This window comes from Agelaius tricolor, unplaced genomic scaffold (assembly GCF_023055355.1).
Source record: "Agelaius tricolor isolate 1412-34295 unplaced genomic scaffold, bAgeTri1.0.p SCAF_14, whole genome shotgun sequence".
Taxonomy (NCBI): domain Eukaryota; kingdom Metazoa; phylum Chordata; class Aves; order Passeriformes; family Icteridae; genus Agelaius; species Agelaius tricolor.
In genome coordinates, this window is record NW_027269274.1 from 3,311,129 (window position 1) to 3,332,300 (window position 21,172).

At 45.4% G+C, this 21,172-nt stretch overlaps 1 protein-coding gene across 1 annotated transcript in view; it reads left to right on the forward strand.

Annotated features, from left to right (window-relative positions):
- Positions 1 to 282: 282 nt before the first annotated feature.
- PDZRN3 (PDZ domain containing ring finger 3) overlaps positions 283 to 21,172 on the forward strand; it is a 131,358-nt gene continuing 110,468 nt past the window's right edge. Inside the window, exons 1-3 of the mRNA XM_071439329.1 lie at positions 283 to 1,227; positions 7,216 to 7,302; positions 8,425 to 8,532. Coding sequence (XP_071295430.1) covers positions 511 to 1,227; positions 7,216 to 7,302; positions 8,425 to 8,532 — 912 coding nt within the window. The 5' untranslated portion in view covers positions 283 to 510. The remainder of the gene's footprint in view (positions 1,228 to 7,215; positions 7,303 to 8,424; positions 8,533 to 21,172) is intronic.

Genomic DNA, 21,172 nt, shown 5'->3' on the forward strand with positions numbered 1-21,172 from the left:
CTACCGCGACCTCCGTGCGCTCCCCTCCCCTCCATCCCCTCCATCCCTCCCTGTCCCCGTTCCGCTCCTCTCCCCGCGCTCCCCTCCCGTGTGCGGCGCTGCCCCGCTCTGCCCGCGGGCCCCGTTCCTGCCCCTCGGGGGAAGGGGCAGCACTGTGGGGCCCGGCCCCGCCGGTTCCGCAGACAAAGCCCCCTTGTCCGGCCGGGACCCCCGGGCAGGGGGCGGTGCCGGGGCGGTGCCGGGGCGGTGCCGGGGGCGGGCGCTGCGCGCAGGCGGCGGCGCGGCCGCGGCTCCTCCCGGGCGCTCCGGGACGGCGGGGACGGGGCACGGCCGCGGGCCGGCCCGGGGGCTCAGCTGCCTCTGGGGCGGCGGCGGGAGCGGCTCCTTCTTATTTATTCCCCTTCTCCGCCTCTGCCCCCGGCCCGTCTGCGCACTCCGGGTACTTTTTCTGGGCTTTTTTGTTGTTTTTTTTTTCTTTTCTTCGGTTGTTCGCGGCGGAGCGGAAGGAGGATGGGGTTCGAGCTGGATCGCTTCAGCGGGGAGGTGGATCCCGACTTCAAGTGCAACCTGTGCAACAAAGTGCTGGAGGACCCGCTGACCACCCCGTGCGGACACGTCTTCTGCGCGGGCTGCGTGCTGCCCTGGGTGGTGCAGCAGGGCAGCTGCCCCGTCAACTGCCAGCGCATCTCCACCAAGGAGCTCAACCACGTCCTGCCCCTCAAGAGCCTCATCCTCAAGCTGGACATCAAGTGCGACAACCACGCTCGGGGCTGCGAGGCCGTGGTGCCGCTGCAGCACCTGGGCGAGCACGCCGAGACCTGCGACTTCTCGCCGGCCAAGTGCCGCAACCGCGGCTGCCGCCAGGTGCTCAACCTGCGCGATGTGGAGGCGCACATGCGGGAGCGCTGCGAGGCGCGGCCCGCGGGGCTCTGCGAGCAGGGCTGCGGGCTGGTGCTGACCCACGGCGAGCGCCGCGCCGGCGGCCACGGCTGCCTGCGGGCCCTGCGCGCTCACGGCGCCGCGCTGCAGGCGCGGGCGGCCGCGCTGGAGAAGGCGCTGAAGAAGGAGGCGCTGCGCGCCGGCAAGCGGGAGCAGTCGCTGCTGTCGCGGCTGGCGGCGGCACAGCTGGAGCTGCAGGTGACGGCGCTGCGCTACCAGAAGCGCTTCACGCAGTACAGCGCCCGCCTGGACGCGCTGGCCCGCGCCCGCGCAGCTTCCCCCGGCAAGGTAAGGACGGGCCCCGCGCTGCCCGGGGTCCCTGGGGATGCGCCTTGTCCCTCGGGATGCTCCTTATCCCTGGGCGTGCTCCTCATCTTTGGGGATGCGCCCTGTCCCGTGGGATGCTCCTTATCCCTCGGGATGCGCCTTGTCCCCTGGGATGCGCCCTGTCCCGCGGGATGTGCCTTGTCCCTCAGGATGCTCCTTATCCCTCGGGATGCACCTTGTCCCGGGGATGCGCCCTGTCCCTCAGGGTGCTCCTTATCCTGTGGGATGCTCCCTGTACCTGGGGATGCGCCCTGTCCCGTGGGATGCACCTTGTCCCGTGGGTTGCACCTTGATCCTCGGGATGCTCCTTATCCCTCAGGATGCGCCGTGTCCCTCAGGATGTTCCTTATCCCCGTGGGATGCTCCTTATCCCTCGGGATGCGCCTTGTCCCCGTGCGCGGTGCCCAGGGCGTTCCCTATGCAGGATTCCTCCTAGAGAGCCCATCCGGCTGCAAATCCTTTCAAATAGCTGAGCTTTGGGGTTTAATAGTTGTAATAGGGCGCTTTCTATAGGTATATCTTTAAGTGGGGCGTCTATAGGTGCATCTTTCTGTAGGGACGTTTTTAAGTGTGACTGTCGTTGCTGGCTGGACCCCATAAGGTAACTCGCACAGAAAAGTAACAAGGTCGCAGTGTTACTGCTTACTCTTGGTTATCTTCCCCGAAGAAAACTCTAAAAGTGGAATTTCGAGGGCTGGAAATGGTATTAAAGCTGCAGAAATTGACTCCCAGGAGTCCCACAAAGTGAAGCTGCTGTGACCCAATGCTTTCCAGAGCCTGAGCTCACCTGGCATCCCACAGTCGGGCTTCCTACAAAATGCAGCCTTTGGGATTTACTGTGATGTGACACGGACACCTCAGCAGCTATTTCAGGATCTGCAGCCATCATCTTTGTGACATCCAAATACAAGGCATCTGCTGTGTACTTGTGATTATTTTTTCTCAGTGTCACACAGGGTTCTTTAATTTGGAAGGGAAAAATTAACTTGATTTCAACCCCTCAAAATTAGACCATTTATAAAATGACCAGAATCAAAAGCCAGAGCTACAACAGTTTTAATTGGAATGAGGCTCCCCAGCGAGGGAAGCCCTGGAAGCCAATTATCTTTTAAATGAAGACATTCAGAGTCCTCCCAGTGACCTGGAATGTGCTACCACAGACACAGCAGTATTAAACTGTTCAAAACTGTCAAACATCTGTATTCACACCTCTGGTAATGTTGAGGCTCTAAAAGCTGTGTAAAGGAAATAAAACTTCATGTCAGAGGATCTTTTTGTTTTAACCTTCTTAGGAATCCAGGACAGAACCCATCCTCTTTTCCTAACTCAAACCAGAAAATATTTCAATACTAAATGAACTGTTCTAACTTCAGGCAGTACTGGGTGTATGCTGGTCAAAATCCTAGTAATACCATGAAAAAAAATGGGGGGTTCACAGTCATATCAAGGTTGAGGACAGTTCTGTCTCCCCCTTTTCCTGCAGCACTTTGCCATGATCTCTGCTCCCACAGCCTGGCACACAGCTCCTGTCCCCTGCTGATGACAGGAGGGCCCTGCACACTGTCCTGCTGTCAGAAACCATCTCACCCAATCCCTGCCTGCTCATCCTTCATCTCCTTTATTCTCCCACCACCCTTTCTTTGTGGCCAATGCTGATGATGTTGGGCTTGCATCTTTTAGCCCTGTACGGTGTCAGGAGCTGCTGCAATCCCGAGGGCTGCTCCTTCTCAGCTGCAAATGTTCATGACACATATTTTCAGCTGTACTTCCTATCAGATTTATGGGTCCAGCTGGCCCAGGCCCCTGTGCTGGGTCCAGCCCGGTTACAAAGGGCTGTTGTGCAGTTCTCTGGAGCAGCCACCGCTCTGAGAAGGCTGGGAGGTGTCGTGTCACCACAGCCCCGGGCCAGCGGTCAGTCAGCTCCGTGTCTTTCACAGCCTTTTGGGCAGCTGGCCAACACCAACAGCTCTCTGCTGCCCAGCTCCCAGGCAGGCACGAAGAGCAAACTTGCATCTTTGTGACACAGGGAGTTCAGTGAAAGACCTGTGGTGATCACCTCGTGCACGGTATGCTTTCCCTCTGTGCAGGCTTCCAAGTGTGGGGTTATTTTCTCAGAGGCAGTAGCACAGACTGGGCAAGAACACTCAGTGTAAATTTTCCTGAGGGTTATGTCCCTGAACGCAGGGATTAGAGGAATGGTAGTGTGAAATAACCAATTTGCTGTCATTATTTAAATAATGACCATTATTCATATTTCATACATTCTCAGATGGAGTAGTTTGGTCTGTGCTAAGCATAAGTAGGCTGAGCACCAACAATCCATAGCTCACAAGTAGTGATTGCAGAACTTACTCTGGGATGTTCTGGCTCCTCAGTAGATGGAGAAAAGGGGTTTTCTGGCTTTCCTGCCTGATTGCTGCTTGTTGCTGCAGATGTAGAACCAATCCAGAATAAATCAGATCACACATCCTGTAGGCAAAACAGAAGAAATGCCCACGTACAGTTGTGCTTAAATGCTTAGTCAAAGGGGAAATACCATATTGAGTGACATTAGACCATTCTTTAAAGACCCAAATTCGTGATCTTTGGAGACCCAGGTGGGGATTCACCTTAGCATAGACCTTGTTTATAATACTGGATGAATCACAGCTTTGCTGTGCTTTCATCAACCATTTCTGAGGTGAGTTCTATAACACCCCCATAACCATACTGAGAGAAGACATAAATAACTACATTTTAATATACTCACTCACCTGTAAGCATCTCACAATTTTATAAGCCCCTTAGGCAGGTAGATGTGCCTTAAGTGACCCCAGTTGTGTTACCCATGTGTGTTATCACTGAGGGAGCACTTCAGTTTTCCTGTGTACAGTTCCAAGGTTTATTCAGAGAATGGCTGTTTATTCCTTGGTGGAAAGAGGAGAGGCTTACTGAGGATGAGCTTGAGGAGGGAGTGGGAGGGAAGGTGGAGTGTCTCCCTCAAAATTAGTATTTCCTTCCATCACACATGTCCATCCTGAAATATCAAAGTCTAAACAATCAAGAAAAAGACTTGTTCAATTCAAACAAGGCTTAATCCTTGGTGAAACAGAGCCCTGTGCACACCTCTTGATAAGCTGATCTGGTCAATCCCTCATTTACACAGCCAGCAAAGTCCTTTGGGAAGGAGCAAGGGGAGAGGGAATCAGAAGCAGTTGAGAGCCCAGGGTGGAAACCCTTCTGCTGTCCTAGCAACCAGAGACAGGATCTGACTTTAAATGGATCAGCCAGGCAAGAACCGGTTATGATCTGACATTCAGGACCTCTGTGGTGGTGGTGGCAAAGGTTTGAATTCTGTAAGAGCCAGATGAAGTGCTCTAAAGCAAGATGATGTGTTTTCCTCAAGCAGGATGGGCCAGGCAGGTCCTGGCAGCCTTTTCACCAGTGAAGGAGGAGCTGAGGTGCCTCCTCTGGCGAGGACAGAGCTTCCTAGCCACAGCACTACCAAGGAAATTAGTCCTTGCTATCTAAAGGGAAAGGCAGTCTATTAGCTGCACATTACTCAGCTGGGAAGTACAGTAATTTCAAGAATTATGTTTAAGAGTTCTGTTCAGCTGTGGGAATACAAGATGCCAGGAACCATCAGGTCTGCTGCCGGAGCAGCTGCCGGGGCAGGGCTGGCCCCTGGCCACCACATTTCCACAGTTACCTCACTGTTGAATGACTGCTCTGCTTGGAGGGGGAGAGAAAGGCAGAGGAGCCCTGGAAAACTCATTTGCATCGTGGCTTCCTTGTGAAGAGCAGGGGAAGGTTGTTGAAGGAGTCATTGAGAGCTGAGATGTGGGTGTGCAGAAGGGACCCAGTGTCAGAGCAAGGTGCTGCTGCTGCCTCCCAGGGCCGGGCACTTCTGCACCCACAGCGGGGCTGCAACGTGACTGCTGCCATGGGGAGCATGGAGACACTGCACAAAGCCACCAGAAAAACCTGGAAATGTCTTTAAAACCCCTGTGGACAGAAGTGCTTTTTCAGAAGTACCTGCAGAAAGCTGCATTAGTTGTTTCTTTCCCCTCACAACGCGACTGGTTCGACCCCACCTGCTTTAGTACTTGTTCAGCCAGGTGTAAAAGTGTCAAATCAAAGCCTCATAAGGAGGCTTTAATGAAAACAGGCAACTCTAATTACTGAAAGTGTCTTGAGAGCAATGTTGTAATTGTATTTTGATTGTTGTAATTGATTTGCCTTCCTAAATAGGGATAATAGAAGGAAACAGTCATGCTAGCATGTGCTTGTCTTTCACATCCAGAACCATCAGTCCTTGAAAGTGGTCTCACAGGACTGGAAATTTGTTCCTTGAAATCCTGTCTGAGGTCTGGGTCTGTAGACTTGCAGGGAAATAGATTTTGCTTCATTTTTCAGTTCTCTTCTGGGTACCTGGTTCTCACTGCTGCCAAGTGCAGGCAGATTGGAACGAAACCAGCCAGAGTTTGTTCACGTTCCTCTGTATCGGGTCCAAGTCTATTTATGAGTGGATCATTGGGGAGGATAATGCTCAGAAAGTGATGTGGAAGTTGTGAAGCACGTTTCAGGTGGGGCTGCTGGTGCAGTGCAGTCAGTGCAGCTCTGCCAGCTCACCCTGCCAGGGAACTGGGCTCCCTTATCATCCCCACATCTCTGGGAGTAATTCAGTAATCCAGGATTACTCTGACATTTTTTATGACTTTAATAGACGTTAATATTTGATTGACAACTTCAAATTGACATGTTAGAAGAAAAAGGCACAAACTAAAACCATCTGCCTTGAATTACAATGTAACTGTTGCAATTTTTGTCATTAATTGGTTATGAAAACCAGACTTTTAAGATAACTTCCTCAAACTTTTTTTTGTGTTCATAACTTTTTCACCCCCTGGATAAAACAAAGAAAATGGTTTTGGAGGTAGAAAATTTCATCTGTATCTCTAGATGCACACACTGATCCTATTCTGATCTCTAAATGTTGTTACTCAGAGGGCTTTTTGTAGTGCTCTGCTGTAAATAACAACACTAGATTGAGACTGAAGGGAGAACATTGTGAACATTTAGTTGTCTTTAACAGTTCATGCACTTAGTTTTGTCTTCATAAAAGTTAATAGGCCTAAGTAGCATCCCTGTGTCAGAGAGGACATTTTTAGGAGTTTGTAGTTAGGAACAACTGGGGTGAGAGACCAGGAAAACAGAGCCTGTTCACACAGCCCCCCAAATATTACATGTCCTTCCATAATGTTGCATACTGTTTGTCCAGAAAACTATTCACTGCAGAATTTCATATTTTAGGGGATTAACATAATGATTTTCAGTGATGGGAGATTTCTGTTTTGCTGGTCTTAAAATGCCAGAGAAAAAAAATCATGCACAGCAGGTGCTGTGAATAGCAATTGCCATCTTGAGCCTGTGGCAAAATTTGTCACAGTTCTGTTTAATGCTGTTTTCTAAAACTCTGCAGAGAATTTTGTGTTTGAAACTGTTTAAAACAATGTCACTTAAAACAGTGTCACGTAGTCAGCAGGAGAGAGAGGCAATGCAAGGCTCCAGTCCTGAGGTTCAGTCACCCCCAAGCACTGGGAAATCAGAGAGTTTGACTACTGGAAACGTGGAGTATTTTACATAACACATCTCATATGACTGGGTCAAGTAGTTGCAGGAACCAGCATTGCATATAAACCCCTTCTGTTGCTGTTAAGTGTCTCAGTGTAGATCTCAATAAAAAAGACACATAAATCTTGGGGGAGGTTCTGCTGCTGGAGCTCAGTGGGGTGGCTGGAGCAGCCACCGGGAGCTGCAAAGTTATGCCAAACATTTGTCTCTAAATTACAAAGGGATTTTAACAAAAATGAGAAACCAACCCAACAGAAAACCTGGGTAGAAGTATTACCTGTCCTGTTTTACCCCCCAGACACGACCTTTTTGAATGTGTTTGTCTGTTCTTTGCAGGGTGAAGAAACTAAAGCACTGACTCTGGTCCTTCACCGGGACTCTGGATCTCTTGGGTTTAATATTATTGGTGGCCGGCCGTGCGTGGTATGTTAATTGTTAAAATATGTCTGCCCTTTCCAGTGGGGAAAAGCATGTAGGTCAACACTTAGAGCAAAAATGTTGCTGACAAGCATTTGGTGCCCTTGGGGTTCTTTCAGAGCAGTTCTTCCATTGAGGTTGTGTGGATGTCTATTGGCCACGCTGCCTTTTCTCTCGCTGCCTGTTTGTTCTTGCATCTCACCACAGCCAGCACCACCAATCCCAGTGCAGAGCCACTCCCAACATGATAAAACCCACGGTGTCTCTTTCTCAGACCCTACTGCTGTGAAGCTCATGGGTTGAGAGCCACAACTTTAGTCCCTTTCATTAAAAAAAAAAAAAAACCAAATTATTTACTCTCCTTTCCAGTAGAGATCCAGCAGCACTGTGTGCAGGTGAAGGGATGGAATTTAAACAGCTTGGTTTTGAGTTCTGTGATTTCAGCAGATGTTTCCTGCACCACACACTCACTAATGTATTTTTTTGGGATGCTTGTTGGCCGGAGCTGCTGCATATGACTTTAATTACATCAAGGAGTGGATTATACCTTGTCCTAGTAATTTAGAAAGTATTCAGAACTACTTCTTGGCTGCTCAGAAATCTGACATTAATCACAATTTATTCCTAGTGAATTCACTTGAAAGTTATTCTTTCTTTAGACTCTTTCAAATTTCTGAGACATTGTTGTGCAGAAGCACAATACACAGAAATATGAAAATACCTCGTTAAGTGTAAGGTGTTTTCATGGGTGTATTTTCAAGTCTCCAGAGCAAAAGCTGTGCAACTAAAAATGAAAATTGCACTGTTGTCTTATGTTTGATGTGCAAGCAGGCTGTGTCTCACTGGATTTTGCTGTGAGAATAATTGTAATGACAATTACTCCTGAGCTGGCCTAAGTCAGAGGAAAATGATTATCAAGCAACTAATTTACCTAATGGAAGCCCATCCCTGGTTGCTTAGTCTTTCAAAATCAGAGTATCAGGTGTTCTCATTAGCACAAAGCAATTCCATATTAAGACATCACTAAGAATATTTCTCTCAGATTACTTGCCCTGCTGTGACATGGACAAGCTTCAGCTGAGGGCAGATGAGAGGGACAATAATGTGTTTTCCTTTTCATCTTTGAAGGACAATCAGGATGGCTCATCCAGCGAAGGAATTTTTGTTTCCAAAATAGTTGACACTGGGCCTGCTGCTAAGGAAGGAGGGCTGCAGATCCACGACAGGATTATTGAGGTAAGAGAATACACTGCCTTTTAATAGTGCAGGCTGCAGCTCAGGCCCTCCCATTGCACATTTGCTGTGGCTTTGGGAGAGTGGACCGTGGTAAGCACTGTCTAGAACATCTGTCTGTGAAAATATGCTGGGCTTGATTCAGTGCTGACCTCCAGGGCTTTAGGTATAGTCCTTCCCTAAATATAGAAACCAGATTATGGATGGTATGTGCATGTCCTGACTTTCTGAGGAGCTCGCATCTCTCTGGTATACCATAGATAGTTCTTTTTTAAGCTGTTGGAAACTTGGAAGTTATTTAGTTAAAACCATATGTGAAATATCTGTGGTGTAAAGCATGATGTTATTTTTCTTGGTATTTGAGTTTTGAGCAGTCAGGGAAAATTCCGCTCTGTGATTTCTCTATGGTTTATCATAAACCTAAGTAACTCCTTTAATGTTGTTTGTGAGTTCTTACATTACTCAGATTGCAGTCTGAATTTCTCCTCATTTTGCCAAAGTCTTGACCTCAATAAAAAGCTCTTCCTGTGAAGGAGATGGTTGCATGAAACTTTTCCCTAAATTTGCAGCGAGCAAATTTCTTTTTTTTGGGGGGAGAGAGAGAGCAAGAAAAAGTTTCATTTTCATGGAGCAATGCAGCTGACGGTGAGTCAGTTCCCATTGTTTGGCATTTTGCAGTTAAAGAAAAGGTCTTCCTCACTGTCTTATTTTTGTAGGCTACAGAAACTTTGAGAGTCTATTGTTCAAAAAGATAAGTGTGGTGTTTGTTGCCAAGGATATCATGGAACAGCCAGTTTCTCTAAGTAATGGAATTCCATTGCTCTTATGTTTTGCAAATGAGCAATAAACAGCTGTTAAGGATTTTCTGTTGGCAGGGGACAAAGTGTATTTGCTTTTTCTGTACTGTTATGGCAAATTGTATTCACAATCTAGTAAGGGTATAAAATATTAATTAAGTTTCTTCATATGGGAAAGAATGGAGCCACAGTAGCAGAACTATAAAAAGATAAGAAGCTGAGCTGTGAAATGATCCAGAGTTGCTCAAACCCTGTGTGTGATGTAAGATAATTGCGAAAAGGTCTGGACAGTTTTGTGAGAACTCTGATTTTGTTTGAGCTGAAGGTTTCCCATAAGCCTGAATTTCCCCACAGCCTCCTTGGAAAGCTGACATCCGTTTCTGAAGTAGTGCACAGTCACATAAACCAAACAACTGTATGAAAACCAAAACTCTGGGAGATCAAATGGCCCTGGGTTGGGAAATGTCCTGGTGCTGGTTCAGGCTCTGTGAGTTGTGGAAGTGACCCTGGCTCCCAGTGCAGGGACAAGGGCAGCCAGCCTCCATGGGCTCTGCACCATCTGCTGCCTTGCAAGGGACCTCCTTCCTTCTGATTTAGTTTGTGCTCCTTCCTTACTGCTCCCCAAGCTTAGTGTTGGTGCAGGCTGAGGAGTGAGTCCCAGTCAGTGTCCAGAGGAGCGGAGGGACACAGGGGACAGGCTGGGTGAGCTTTCCTGCCCTGTCCCCTCCCTCAGCAGAGCCATGCCTGTGCCAGCAGTGCCTGTGCAGAGCCTTGTGCACGGTTCAAGCTGCATTTTCAGGCAAGAGCAGAGCCCAGAACAAAGACATTAGAGGGATCTGTTGGATTAATAACACTCCAAGGGTAGCAGGAACCCGTGTGTTGACATGGGGCTGGCATGTGTTGACAGCTCTTGTTGTGCTGACCACAAACTCATTGTCATGTTCACTCTTCTCACCTCTAAATATACACAAAATGCTGATGAAAATGGAGCACATTGTTTCCCAGGGGTTGGCTTTGGGTGCCTCCAGAGCAGCATCACTCTGGATCAGGAGTGTCCTGTGGAAGCAAGCCCTGAGTGGTGCCCAGCTAATGGGGTTTGTTTCCCATGGTGGAGCAGTCTCCAGGAGTGCTAATGGAATGCTTTTCTAGATAAATTCATTTGTCTCATGCAGCCCAGCCACCACAGGCATCCAGTTCTCAGCACTAGACTGGAGTGCTCTAAAAGTGAGCCCTTTAAAATACAGGAACTGTGGACACCAGCTCCTGAGAGCAGCTGCTTCATCCTGTGTTCCCTGCAGTTTATATTTAGCACATTTTATCTAACCTTGCTCTGGATAAGGAAAAAGGGGATCCCTCCTGCATCAAGGCATCTAAGTGACCTTTATCATCCTAACATCTAATTATCTTAGATAATTTAAATACCTGTAAACAATCTAGGGGAGAATTAGGAATGGCCACTGGTGGTGTCCTTCTAGAGGCAAGTTTTTTTATAACCTTCACACTGTCAAAGTTTTGATTTGGGAGTTTGACTCAAAAATTATTTACAGATGTAGCTGTAACTGGGAGGACACAGCTGGAGAACTTGGCACAGAGCAGAGAGCATCCTAGCAGGTCACATTTGCTTTCAAAGGCATAAAAAATGGTGAGGAAAGATGGCAACTTACTTCCCTAGAGCTGAATTTAGCTATCTAGAGCTCCTTTAACTTGTCCATTCAATAATAAGGTTTTATGGATCATCAGCATGATTCTTCCACAAAGAATTCTTATTCCAGTATAAGATGCTGAGCATAACATCTCCCTAATTAATTCCAGCATCCATCACAGAGAATTTACAATGAAGTAAAACACAAATCATTTGATTTCCTTTTGGAAAATGTTTCATTGCTGCAGATCTTCTGGTGGATGTGTTTTGGAGCACATATAAAATAAGAGCGTCACTTCTCATTTTCAGAACTGCCACAACATTTCTAATTACTGAGCAGGGGTTAGGCAGAGTGAAATACAGACACATCAGGGAACTGTTCAGGGCTGATAGCAGAAGCATTTTTTTGTTGTTGTTTGCTTGCAAATTCTATCCCCTGACAATTTGATCCAGAGATAACCTTGGAATTATGACAGAGATAATTTTTAAACATATTTTCCTTGTGTAATTTGGATTTCCTGTTCTGCATTTTTCAGAAGGTTAAATGCAGAGTTAATCAGGTTTAAGAATTGACTTGAATTTTCTTTAAAAGCAATTTTTTGGCCCTTTTCAGATCATTGAAATAAGTAATGGCACTGTGAGGTCTATTTTGCTACTACTAAATGACAAAAACCAAGATGAATGTTGCATGGTCTGTACTACTCAGTCATCAGAGCAGCATGTAGCAAATACAGAGAAATAGCCTTTTTCTTGTGTTTTCTTTTACAGAATCTGTTCAATAATGATATTTACTGCTTACATATGACTATGAAGATCATGTTGTGGTTATTAACTGCTGAATATTTTCCCCTCACTGTTTAATAATACCCTTACTCTGTAAATGGGTGATCTGAGGCACAGAGGGAAAGAAGTTCTAGAAGTTCTTGCCAGATTAGGGTTACAGATTTGGATTTTGGTGGGTTTGTAACTTCTCCGTGTAAACCAAAGCTTCTTCTTACCTGTATCTGTTCTCAGATTTTTCACAATGAGTTTAGGAGTGAGGAAGTCACAATTCTGGGAGATTTCCTCTGCCTTGACTACACAATTTTCATGCAGTTCTGTACTTGCACACTCAAAGCCAGCAGCTGATTTCAACTGGTGATTTACTGAGGTATTGTTAAGATGTTCCATAGCAAATTGCCACGTTAAAAACATGCTGAAACTATTGATTTTTTCTGCAAAGGAATTACTGTTCTCATAGATTTCATTTTTGTCAGGGCAACAAAATGGTCCTAATTTCCTCTCTCAACAGAAGTTGGTTCAGGTCCCAGCCCTGAATGCCTCTATGCAGCTGCTTGGCATTTCTTAAGACAAAAATCAGATTTTCAGAGTTATTATTTTTAAGCACATCAGCCCTGAAAGAGTATAAATTAAATGTGCCATTCTCTTCTCGCTAACTGGTAAACTTGTTTGTTTAGCCCTGGGACTGCTGGGGAAGAAGGAGGCTTTTGAAAAGGCTGACTGCTGGCCACCTTAAAAAGTTTGCAGCACAATTAGGGTACTGTTGAGGTAGTCTAAGCTGTCACAGCCTTGCTGAAACCTGGAGGATTTATTCCATCTGGGACTCGCCCGGTGTTTCATGCTGCTCACAGGAAGGATCATTAGTTTAGGAGTTGAGAACACGTCTTAGTTCATTTGATTGATTTTCCCCAAAGCACACTCATGTGCTACAAATTACAGGCTGCTTTTCCAGGACGTGCATTTCTTCACAGATTACACACGAGGACAATGAAACTTTTTAGCAAATCTCGTGGATGTACAAACAAAATTTGCCGTTTGCTGCCTGCTCGCCCTGTTGTAAGTGTGGTGTTTTGGCAGAGCCACTTTCTGCTCACAGGAGGGGGTTAGGTGGATTTCAGGGAGATTAATTTGGTAGCTGTGTTCACAGCACAGCCTCTGAAAAGTCACATCAGCACCGAGGAATCCATCAGCACAGAGGAATGGCAGGAAAGGACACTCTGGCAGGAGCACGGTGAACCTTTCCCTGCCAGTGACACAAAGTGAAGCGAGGATGGCTGTAAAACTGAGTGAATGAATAAAAGAAGAAGCATTCCTTGTGGTCTGGTGGTGCGTGATGGTCTCGTTTTTCCAGCAGACTGAGCCTGTGGCTGAAAGGGCTCAGTGTGCTGCTGGTCTGGCTGCACTGTCACTGCACCCTGCCCTGCTCACCTATCACCACTCACAGGCAGCTTCCACGAATAATCACTCAATAAAATTACTGTCTGAACACCAGCCTCCATTCCTGATTTGCTGGTGAGCACTTTTGAAAACAATGCCAGCTTTAGCAGGATAATCCTAAGCCTGCAGCTCCTCGCGGGACGCTCGGTGCCAGCTGAACCCTGACAAGGATATGGATTAAACAGAATTGTCCTGAATGGAAAACTCAGCCCTGCCAACAAGATTTACTGTGCAGCTCCATACACTCAGGAATTAATTTTCTAGAAGAAAACATTTTCAGACAGTGACTTAAAATTGGCTGTTGCAGTTCCTGCCAGGACACGCAAGCACATGAGAGCATTTGTGGGGAGCGAGCGCGGCGGGGCAGCCACTGCAGCTCCAGCACAGTCAGCTCTTTTCAGCTCTTTTTGGAGTTTATGCTCCCAGAAAACTTTCCAAGGCCTTTGTCCATATCTGTTAATGGTGTCTCACAAAGCAGCATCGTGCCTGTGCTCAAACACAGATCCCACAGCTCGGGAGAAAGGGAGGAATAATAACAACCCGGAGAGGAAAATGTAAATGAAAACAGGCGGCCTTGGTTATCGCTGCATTTTTTCCTCTCATAAATTTATTTCCCTGATTTCATACCAGCACTACAGGCTGAGCTGTGGCAGGGAGGTGGGGAAAGCAGGGGGATGAGCCAGAGAAGCAACCAAAGAGGTGCAGCAGGATTTCTACACTAAATACTGTAATACTGTTCTTCCCACAAACAAAACCATTAAAAAATTGGATGGAATGAAAATATAAGTGTTGCAAATTAAAAAAGCAATGTTGTTTCAAGTATTGTGGACCAACACTCACTGACCTTCAGGCTGCAGAGCTCAGGTTGCAAGCACATTTCATGCTGCAACTTCTGAAAAGGTCCTCTGTGGGTTCCCCTCAAATTTCCACACCATCTCATTTCTTCTTCTTTTTAATAGAAGTCCACATCTTGCTGACCCTAAGTGTAATGTGGGCATTTTGAATCTATGGAAGCTTAGAATGTTGGTCTCAAGGGCGTGTTGAATGAATAAGAGGTAATTAAGTTATCAAGAAAAAGCTCTCTTAAAGTCAGGAATAGATCCCTTACGCATAACACATCTTAAATTAATGGGATTATGGTTTGGAGTCCTTTCTCCCCTGCACTTTCCTCCACTTTTGCTTTCCTTGCTCACACAGTCTTGAAAACAATCATTTCAGTCTTTAGCCAGCATGAAATCTCTGCCATAAAACCATCAGTGCACTCAAGATGGGGACCATGACAACTGTGCACAAATCAGGAAAATAATTGCCACTGCTGGAATTGGGAGGAGTGCCAAATTTTTTCTGTGATGGAGCATCCACAGTCCTTGCAGAGAAGTTAAATAATGTTGCTCATGTTTGTGTTGGAATTGCAGTTAAACAGGAAATTGCTCTTGAGAAAAAGGAGAATCAATTATGAGGAATTTGCTTTCCAGGTTGGATCCTCTTGCCTCAAACTTTGCATTACTGTAAGGTTGGAAAAACTGGGAGAAAAGCCCTGCTGATACAGTGCTTTAAAACACAGTGAAAGTCACGGATTATTTAGCAAATGTTGTTTCTCTTTGGTGTGGTTAACTTGTTTGGGACCACAAGGAGCAGGATTGGAGAGGAAATGCAAACTGCTTTGATGATTTCCAGTCAAATCTCACAAGAAGTCAGGGACTCACTTCACTAACTCCTGTGGTGGTGAATTCCCTCAGCTGTGTTTGCCATGTTCTGCTGAACCAATCCTTGCTGATTGCCTGGGTAATCCAGCTCTTGGTGGGTTTATCCAGCCCTTGGGTGAGGCAGGGAGAGGTTGTGCCAAGTCTGGTGGGGGCACCTGGAGGCTGCAGGTCAGCCCTGGCTTGGGACCTGGGACAGTTTGTGATGAATTCAAATTACAAACCACCTATCAATCTAGAATTTGGGAATTATTACTCTGTCAAAGAAGTGAAAAATAGCTGGTTCATCCTCTGTAGCTCATCAGTGAGAAACGTGCCAGACTTCAACAAATATTGGGGCATTTTAAAGGATGCTCATAGAGAATATAGCAATGGGACAATTTATTCTTTTCATTTGTGGTGCAACTCCTTGCATTTTAAATCCTCTCATCAGTTTTCCACATTTCAAGCCAAACTATTATGATTAACTGTTAGGTTTTATTTTTAGATTTTTGAATGGGCAAAGTCCTTTTAGAGAAAACACACAGAATGTCCTATCAACTATTTTCACACATTTGGTATCATAATTGGGCAATCAGGCACAATCACCCTTAATTTAGTACATATGTGGCACATTACCATGCCAATTGGGTTAAAGATATGCATGAAGTAAGTGCAAATTAACTGACAAAAGGAGCAAGCTCAGACCAGCTCTATCAAAAGGCACTTGAGTCCCATTTGCATAATTCTTCATTTGGAATTAAAAACGGAATTTGTTCAGCAAACGTGAAAAATGCCAAGTGTGGGAGAATGACCCCAAATCCTGATCCTGCAGTTCAGCCCTGGTTGATGGATTTGGGTGCAGGGAGTTTTCTTCAGAACAAGAGCCTGGTGCTGTTCTGGTGAGAAGTACAAAGTCTCTCCTTCCTAGTGGTCCTTGTAGTTTTAATAACAAATAAGGGGCTTAATAGTAAACAAAATCTATTCCAGTCCTGGCTGAGGGGGTTTTTGTTTGTTTTATCAAAGTTGCCAAATGTGGGGGTACGGTAGGACAAGAAACACTGCAGACAGGAAACCTGGAAAAGGAGAGTGCTCAATAGAAGTTTATCAAATGTACTCTAGGAAACTGTACAGCAATTATGGCTTTAGATTCATGCTCTCCTTCATACATGAGGCTTTTTCCTTTGCTTAATTAATTAATTAATTATTTACCCTATGAAAAATTATCCACAATTAACTGCAGTTCTGGGCTTGAAACACTGAGAAGTGACAACTTATCAACGTTGGGAATTAAGTTCCAACATTGCTGACTGCTGCTTTACATTCTTCATGTTTTGATAAATTTCAAAACAATGTAACCTGACTACTTTATGTTCCACTACAAAGTGCAACTACAGGACTTGTAAAGTTTTTAGGCTCTCATAAATACAAATGGGACTGGGCTGACAATAATAACAGTTTAAAAATTTTGCTTCACCACTGAGGCTTTTAAATGAAAACAGTATTTTCCTTTTAAGACGTTTATTGTACATTTTTAGTATCCCAAGTAAATTTTTGTTGTGTTAGCTTTCATATAAAGGAGTGCCATCTTTCAAGAAGCTTCTATCTGTAAAGTTATATATCTCTAAAGAGAATTTTCCTCTGAAAGGGAAGTTTGGGTTTTAAAGGCTGTGTGGGGGAATATTCCATCCAAAAAGGAAATTTGAGCCTTTGGGGTGAAGGAGGAGTGGTGCAGGAGGGTGATGTGGGCTGAGCAGTAAATGGTGGGGACACATCCCATCCCTGTGTACGTGACAAGGGACATCCCAAAGAGTGCAAACAGTGCAAGTGTCTTATCTTCAGCTTAAATTATGCATTAAATGTGCTTCAGCTGTGTGAAACAGGTGGAAAAAAAAGAGGCAGAGTGTGGAAAACAGTACATTTTGTTAGTGCAAGCCCCTTTTCCATACCCTAACTAAGCCTGGTGATAAAATACTCTTAGAAAAACCACTAATTTCTAGATCCCTTATTCGGATCTGGACCTGTGGATCTCAGGAAAGGCATTCCCTTTCCCACTGGCACAGTTATCATCCCCAGCCCCAGAGGAGTATCCACATTAATTATATGCTCCATTTAACAGCAGTACAAAATTAATCCTGTTTGGACAGAGATTAGATGCCGTATGATGAGCTGTGTCTGCTCTCTCCAGTGTGGTGAATTTTATCTCATGGTGTTTGTATTTAATCTTTTATTATTTTTTGCCATCATCCACGTGACTTTGAAGGGCACAAAAGCTGCAGAGCTGAGAGCAAGGAGCAGGTTTGGGGATGGAGCCTGGCTCAGTTTAACTCCTGCACAGAATTCCCAAGGCAGGAGCCACAGGTGCTCAGTCCTGGAAAATACCACAAGGCTGGTGGGAGGAATCCCATCTCCAGGGTTATCAAACAGAGTGAAATCCCTGGGTGTTTCATGGATCATGGCATGGCTGGGCTGGGAGAGGAGCTTTGGAGAGCAGCTGGTCCAGCCCTTGCTGCAGCAGGGTCAGCCAGAGCTGGACCCAGGGCCACGAGGCTGCCTGGGGTGGATGAAGGCTCCCACACATCCTGCACCTGAATGGTCCTTTGGGCTGAGCAGGAATGTGAGCTGAAAACTGGTAAATATTATACATCTGCTTGATGGATTGGATGAATGTGAGAAAGAAACCAGCAACAGGAAGGGAGAGTGAAAATGTTTCCTGAACCATTGGAAGGTGGAGGGAGAAAAAAAAAAAAACCAAAAAAACAGAACTTTTTAGTGCTGTTTTTTTCCTTCTCTCAGTTCTGCAGGCCTCCCAGCTCAGGAAGATTTAGTTTACTTCTTAAAAGGTCTTGCTTATAAAGCAGACCTTTTTCTGGCTCTGGCCAGCTCTAATAAAAATTAGCAGTAACTTTAGCAGCTGCCACACCACATGACTGCTTGGAATTGCATAACTTCTTTTTCCTCCTAAAGAAACACACAAAGATCATCTGATCTCCACCCTTGCAGCCTTCTCCAAAGTGTTTTTCTCGAACTTGAGTCCCAAACAGAAATCTTTTTCTCCTTTCTTTTAACAAGCCTCTTTTCTCAAGCCCAAAATCTGACAGCAAATGCTGAGGGGCTCTGGGCAGAGCTTTCATCTGTTAAGTGAATAAGGTGATTATTTGTATTTTTGCTACTTCAAGCTCTGTTACTGTTCATAAGTAAGAAGCCATGCCATGGACAATAAAAAATATTTATTTCTGGGGATTTAGGGCCTGTATTTCTGGGAGCATGGGTTTGGATGGAGGAGCACTGTGGTTTGCCAGGGTGATGGTGGGAAGGACAAGGCTTCCCTGGCCACTCTGGATGTAAACTGGACACAGACTCTTGGCTCAGACCAGCTCCTGTTTGGAAATCCCCAAGTACCCAACCTGATCTGCTGACAGAGGGGATGGAAATTGGAAATTGAAAATTGTCAGCCTCTTCTAGATGTGTTACATGTGGAGATGAAATTGCTTTCTGCCTAATTGCGTTTCCCTTTAGCAAAAAAACCTCCCAAGTTGATCATCTCCATCAGAACCTAAGAACAAACAACCCCTTTTCTGTACAGCACTTTTTTCCCAAGCAACTTTCTTGCAAAGAAAAAAAAAATTTGTTTTGTCAGGATACTCCACTGAGTGCATATTTATTTATCTCTCCCTTGTAGCTCATTCAGAATTCATTCCTATTTTGTAAGTCTTAAAGAAATCTCCTGTCTGTAGTTACAAGGAAGGCTTAAATGATTGAATGAAAAAAAAAAAAACCCCATGTGTGCCAGACTCTTTAAAGCTTGCTTCACCCTAAATCCAAACAAACAAAGCCAGGTGATGATAATGCCATGGGATATGAGATGTTGCTGAAAAACCAAGCCTGCTGGCACCCAGGGGAGCTCAGGGAGCTGCACCTCTTGGAGCCTGTCACTGCCTTGCACCCAGCCATGTTCCCAGAACTGAGCTGAGCCAGCTCTCTTAACCACAATAAAACAGGAAGAAAATGTGAATTTGTGTAATTCTCGCTTTTGGATTTTCTCTGCTAGCTTGTCAAGAGCCCTGACTCTCATTTTGGAGTGCAGACCTGGCCCCTTGGGTGCTGGGGATGAGCAGAGGCACTGAGCTGTGCTCACAAGTGTCCTCCTAGCAGCTCTTGTTTTAATTTCAGTGTTCACACAGCCAGCCCTGTGATTCCTTCCCAGGTCTGAAGGAGCCAGGACATACTGAGCCACTTCTTTTTAATCCAACTTTTCATTGTTTTCCCTTCATTTTGGCCTCCTTCTTTCCCCTTAGAACCTTTGTAGGCGAAGTTTCCTCTGCAGCAGGGGAATCATTCATGTTTCTATTACAAACCTTTCTCTAGCAACAAGAACCTCCTCCTTCACTTTTAGCCAGCTTTATGTCCTGCTGCTAATTAAAATCCTCTCTGTCTTTCTCTGCTTCTAAGTTGACCCAAAAGCAAGGTTTTTGCCCCGTTTTTGGCATTAGCAGACTTGCTGAGCAGCTGATGTTAAAGTGAGTTATGAACCAAGGGGGGCAGAGAGAGCAGTATGGGATATTTCAGCTCTAGCCCATCTCCAGGCTTTGCAGCCCACTGAAAGCCACTTTCCCTGCTCTGGCACTGCAGTCCAGTTCCTTTGCCCAGCCTGCCCTCCCCAGACCCTGCTGTGGTTCTTTGTCAGGCACCCAAACTCACTGCATTAATGAGAAACACTTCAGTGACTCAGTATCTCAGTGGCTTTTTTAGTGACTTCAGTATTTCAGAAAGAGGAGCTGGGAGGCTAAGATGCTGTGAAGTTTCTTTTGGGATGAAATGAATTTTGTGCATAATCTAAGAGAAAAGCCCTCCAGCCTGGAGTGACACTCAGTCAGTTAAACTTTCTGCTTGCTCTGAATGCTGTGTTACAAGCTGAACAGATTCACAGAACAAAGGAACCAGAACTAAGATGATACACCTGTCACTGCCTCTGTCCCTTTTGTCCCAAATAACTAAAAATAACTTGCTTCCCATTTGTTTATCCCCTTGCCTGAGGTGCTCTTCAGTATGAACAAGATGCAGGGACTGGTGCTCAGCTCCTGTTTGTGCCTGATTGCAAGGAATGAATTCCCCTCCTTTAGAAAACCTTTGGAGAAAAACTAAGCCCAAAAGCTCTTAACTGCTTAGGAAGTGTTTCAGGAAAAAATGCAATTATCATGGCTGCTTCAAGGGAGTTGTCACTGAAGCGATAAACCACGGTAGAATTTGCTTATCCTTGTAGGAAAATGCAAATTAAGGCTTTAAATGGAGGTCTTGGGAAAGGTCCTGACTGCTTTTTGCCACCAGGCTCATAATCACCCCCAGTCATTCATGTTGTGAGGCAATCAGGTGATGTACATCATCTTCTGCATGGGCAAAAAGGACTGGGCAGTTAAAGTGTGCAAGTGCAACATGCTGGAAGAATAAATGCCTTTGTTTGTATCAATCCTCCACGTGTTAATCACTTGTTAACTGCAAACCACAGCATTGCAAGCCAGGCAAGGCCTTTCTCCAAGGAAATTGGACTGGGTGGCCAGGGATAGCAGGATGGTATTTTAAAAGTTGCTAAAAATCGAAAGGCAAATGCTGCCCTGTAATAATGAGCACAATGTGTGATTAATTTGATAACTGCCTGGCTGAGGTCAGCAGCGAAGATTTCACTAAGGAAGTTTTTGGGAACTGATGGCCACATTCAAAAAGCCTGTTCTAAGCTAGGGATAAAAAGTAAATTGACAACTATTTATTGGAACTGTTACTGGAGGTTCTGTGCACGCCTGTGGGGTCTGTGGGTGAGCAGACACCCCTGGGATAAAGCTGCCCCATAAATTCTCCATCACAGTGGAGAAACTGAAGCATGTTTTATCTGTTCAGTTTAAGGGAGGGATTTGTTTTACTACAGCCAAAGTTGCTACTTATTTGCCTAAATTAAAGGATATGCATTAGATAAACAGCAACTGGGGTCTTAGGCACTGCTCAGTGTCAGAGTCCAGAAACATGGGAAAATAACGTAGAAGTGACAAATTCCCTGATCTATAACAGGCACAAATGTATTTTCCATCTCTTTTGAATACTTTAAACATTAACTCATCTTTGGAGAATCCAAATTGTGGTATTTGACACTTGAGAACAATTTTATGGAAAACAATGTCAGATTTTCAGTTCAGTCTCCCACTTTGCAACAGCACAGTTGTTGTAAACAGCTCCATTTCTGCTTCCTTCAGTTCCTAACATCCACATTTGCAACTGCTTTTATCCTCCCAATAAACCAGATTTTTGACAGGAGA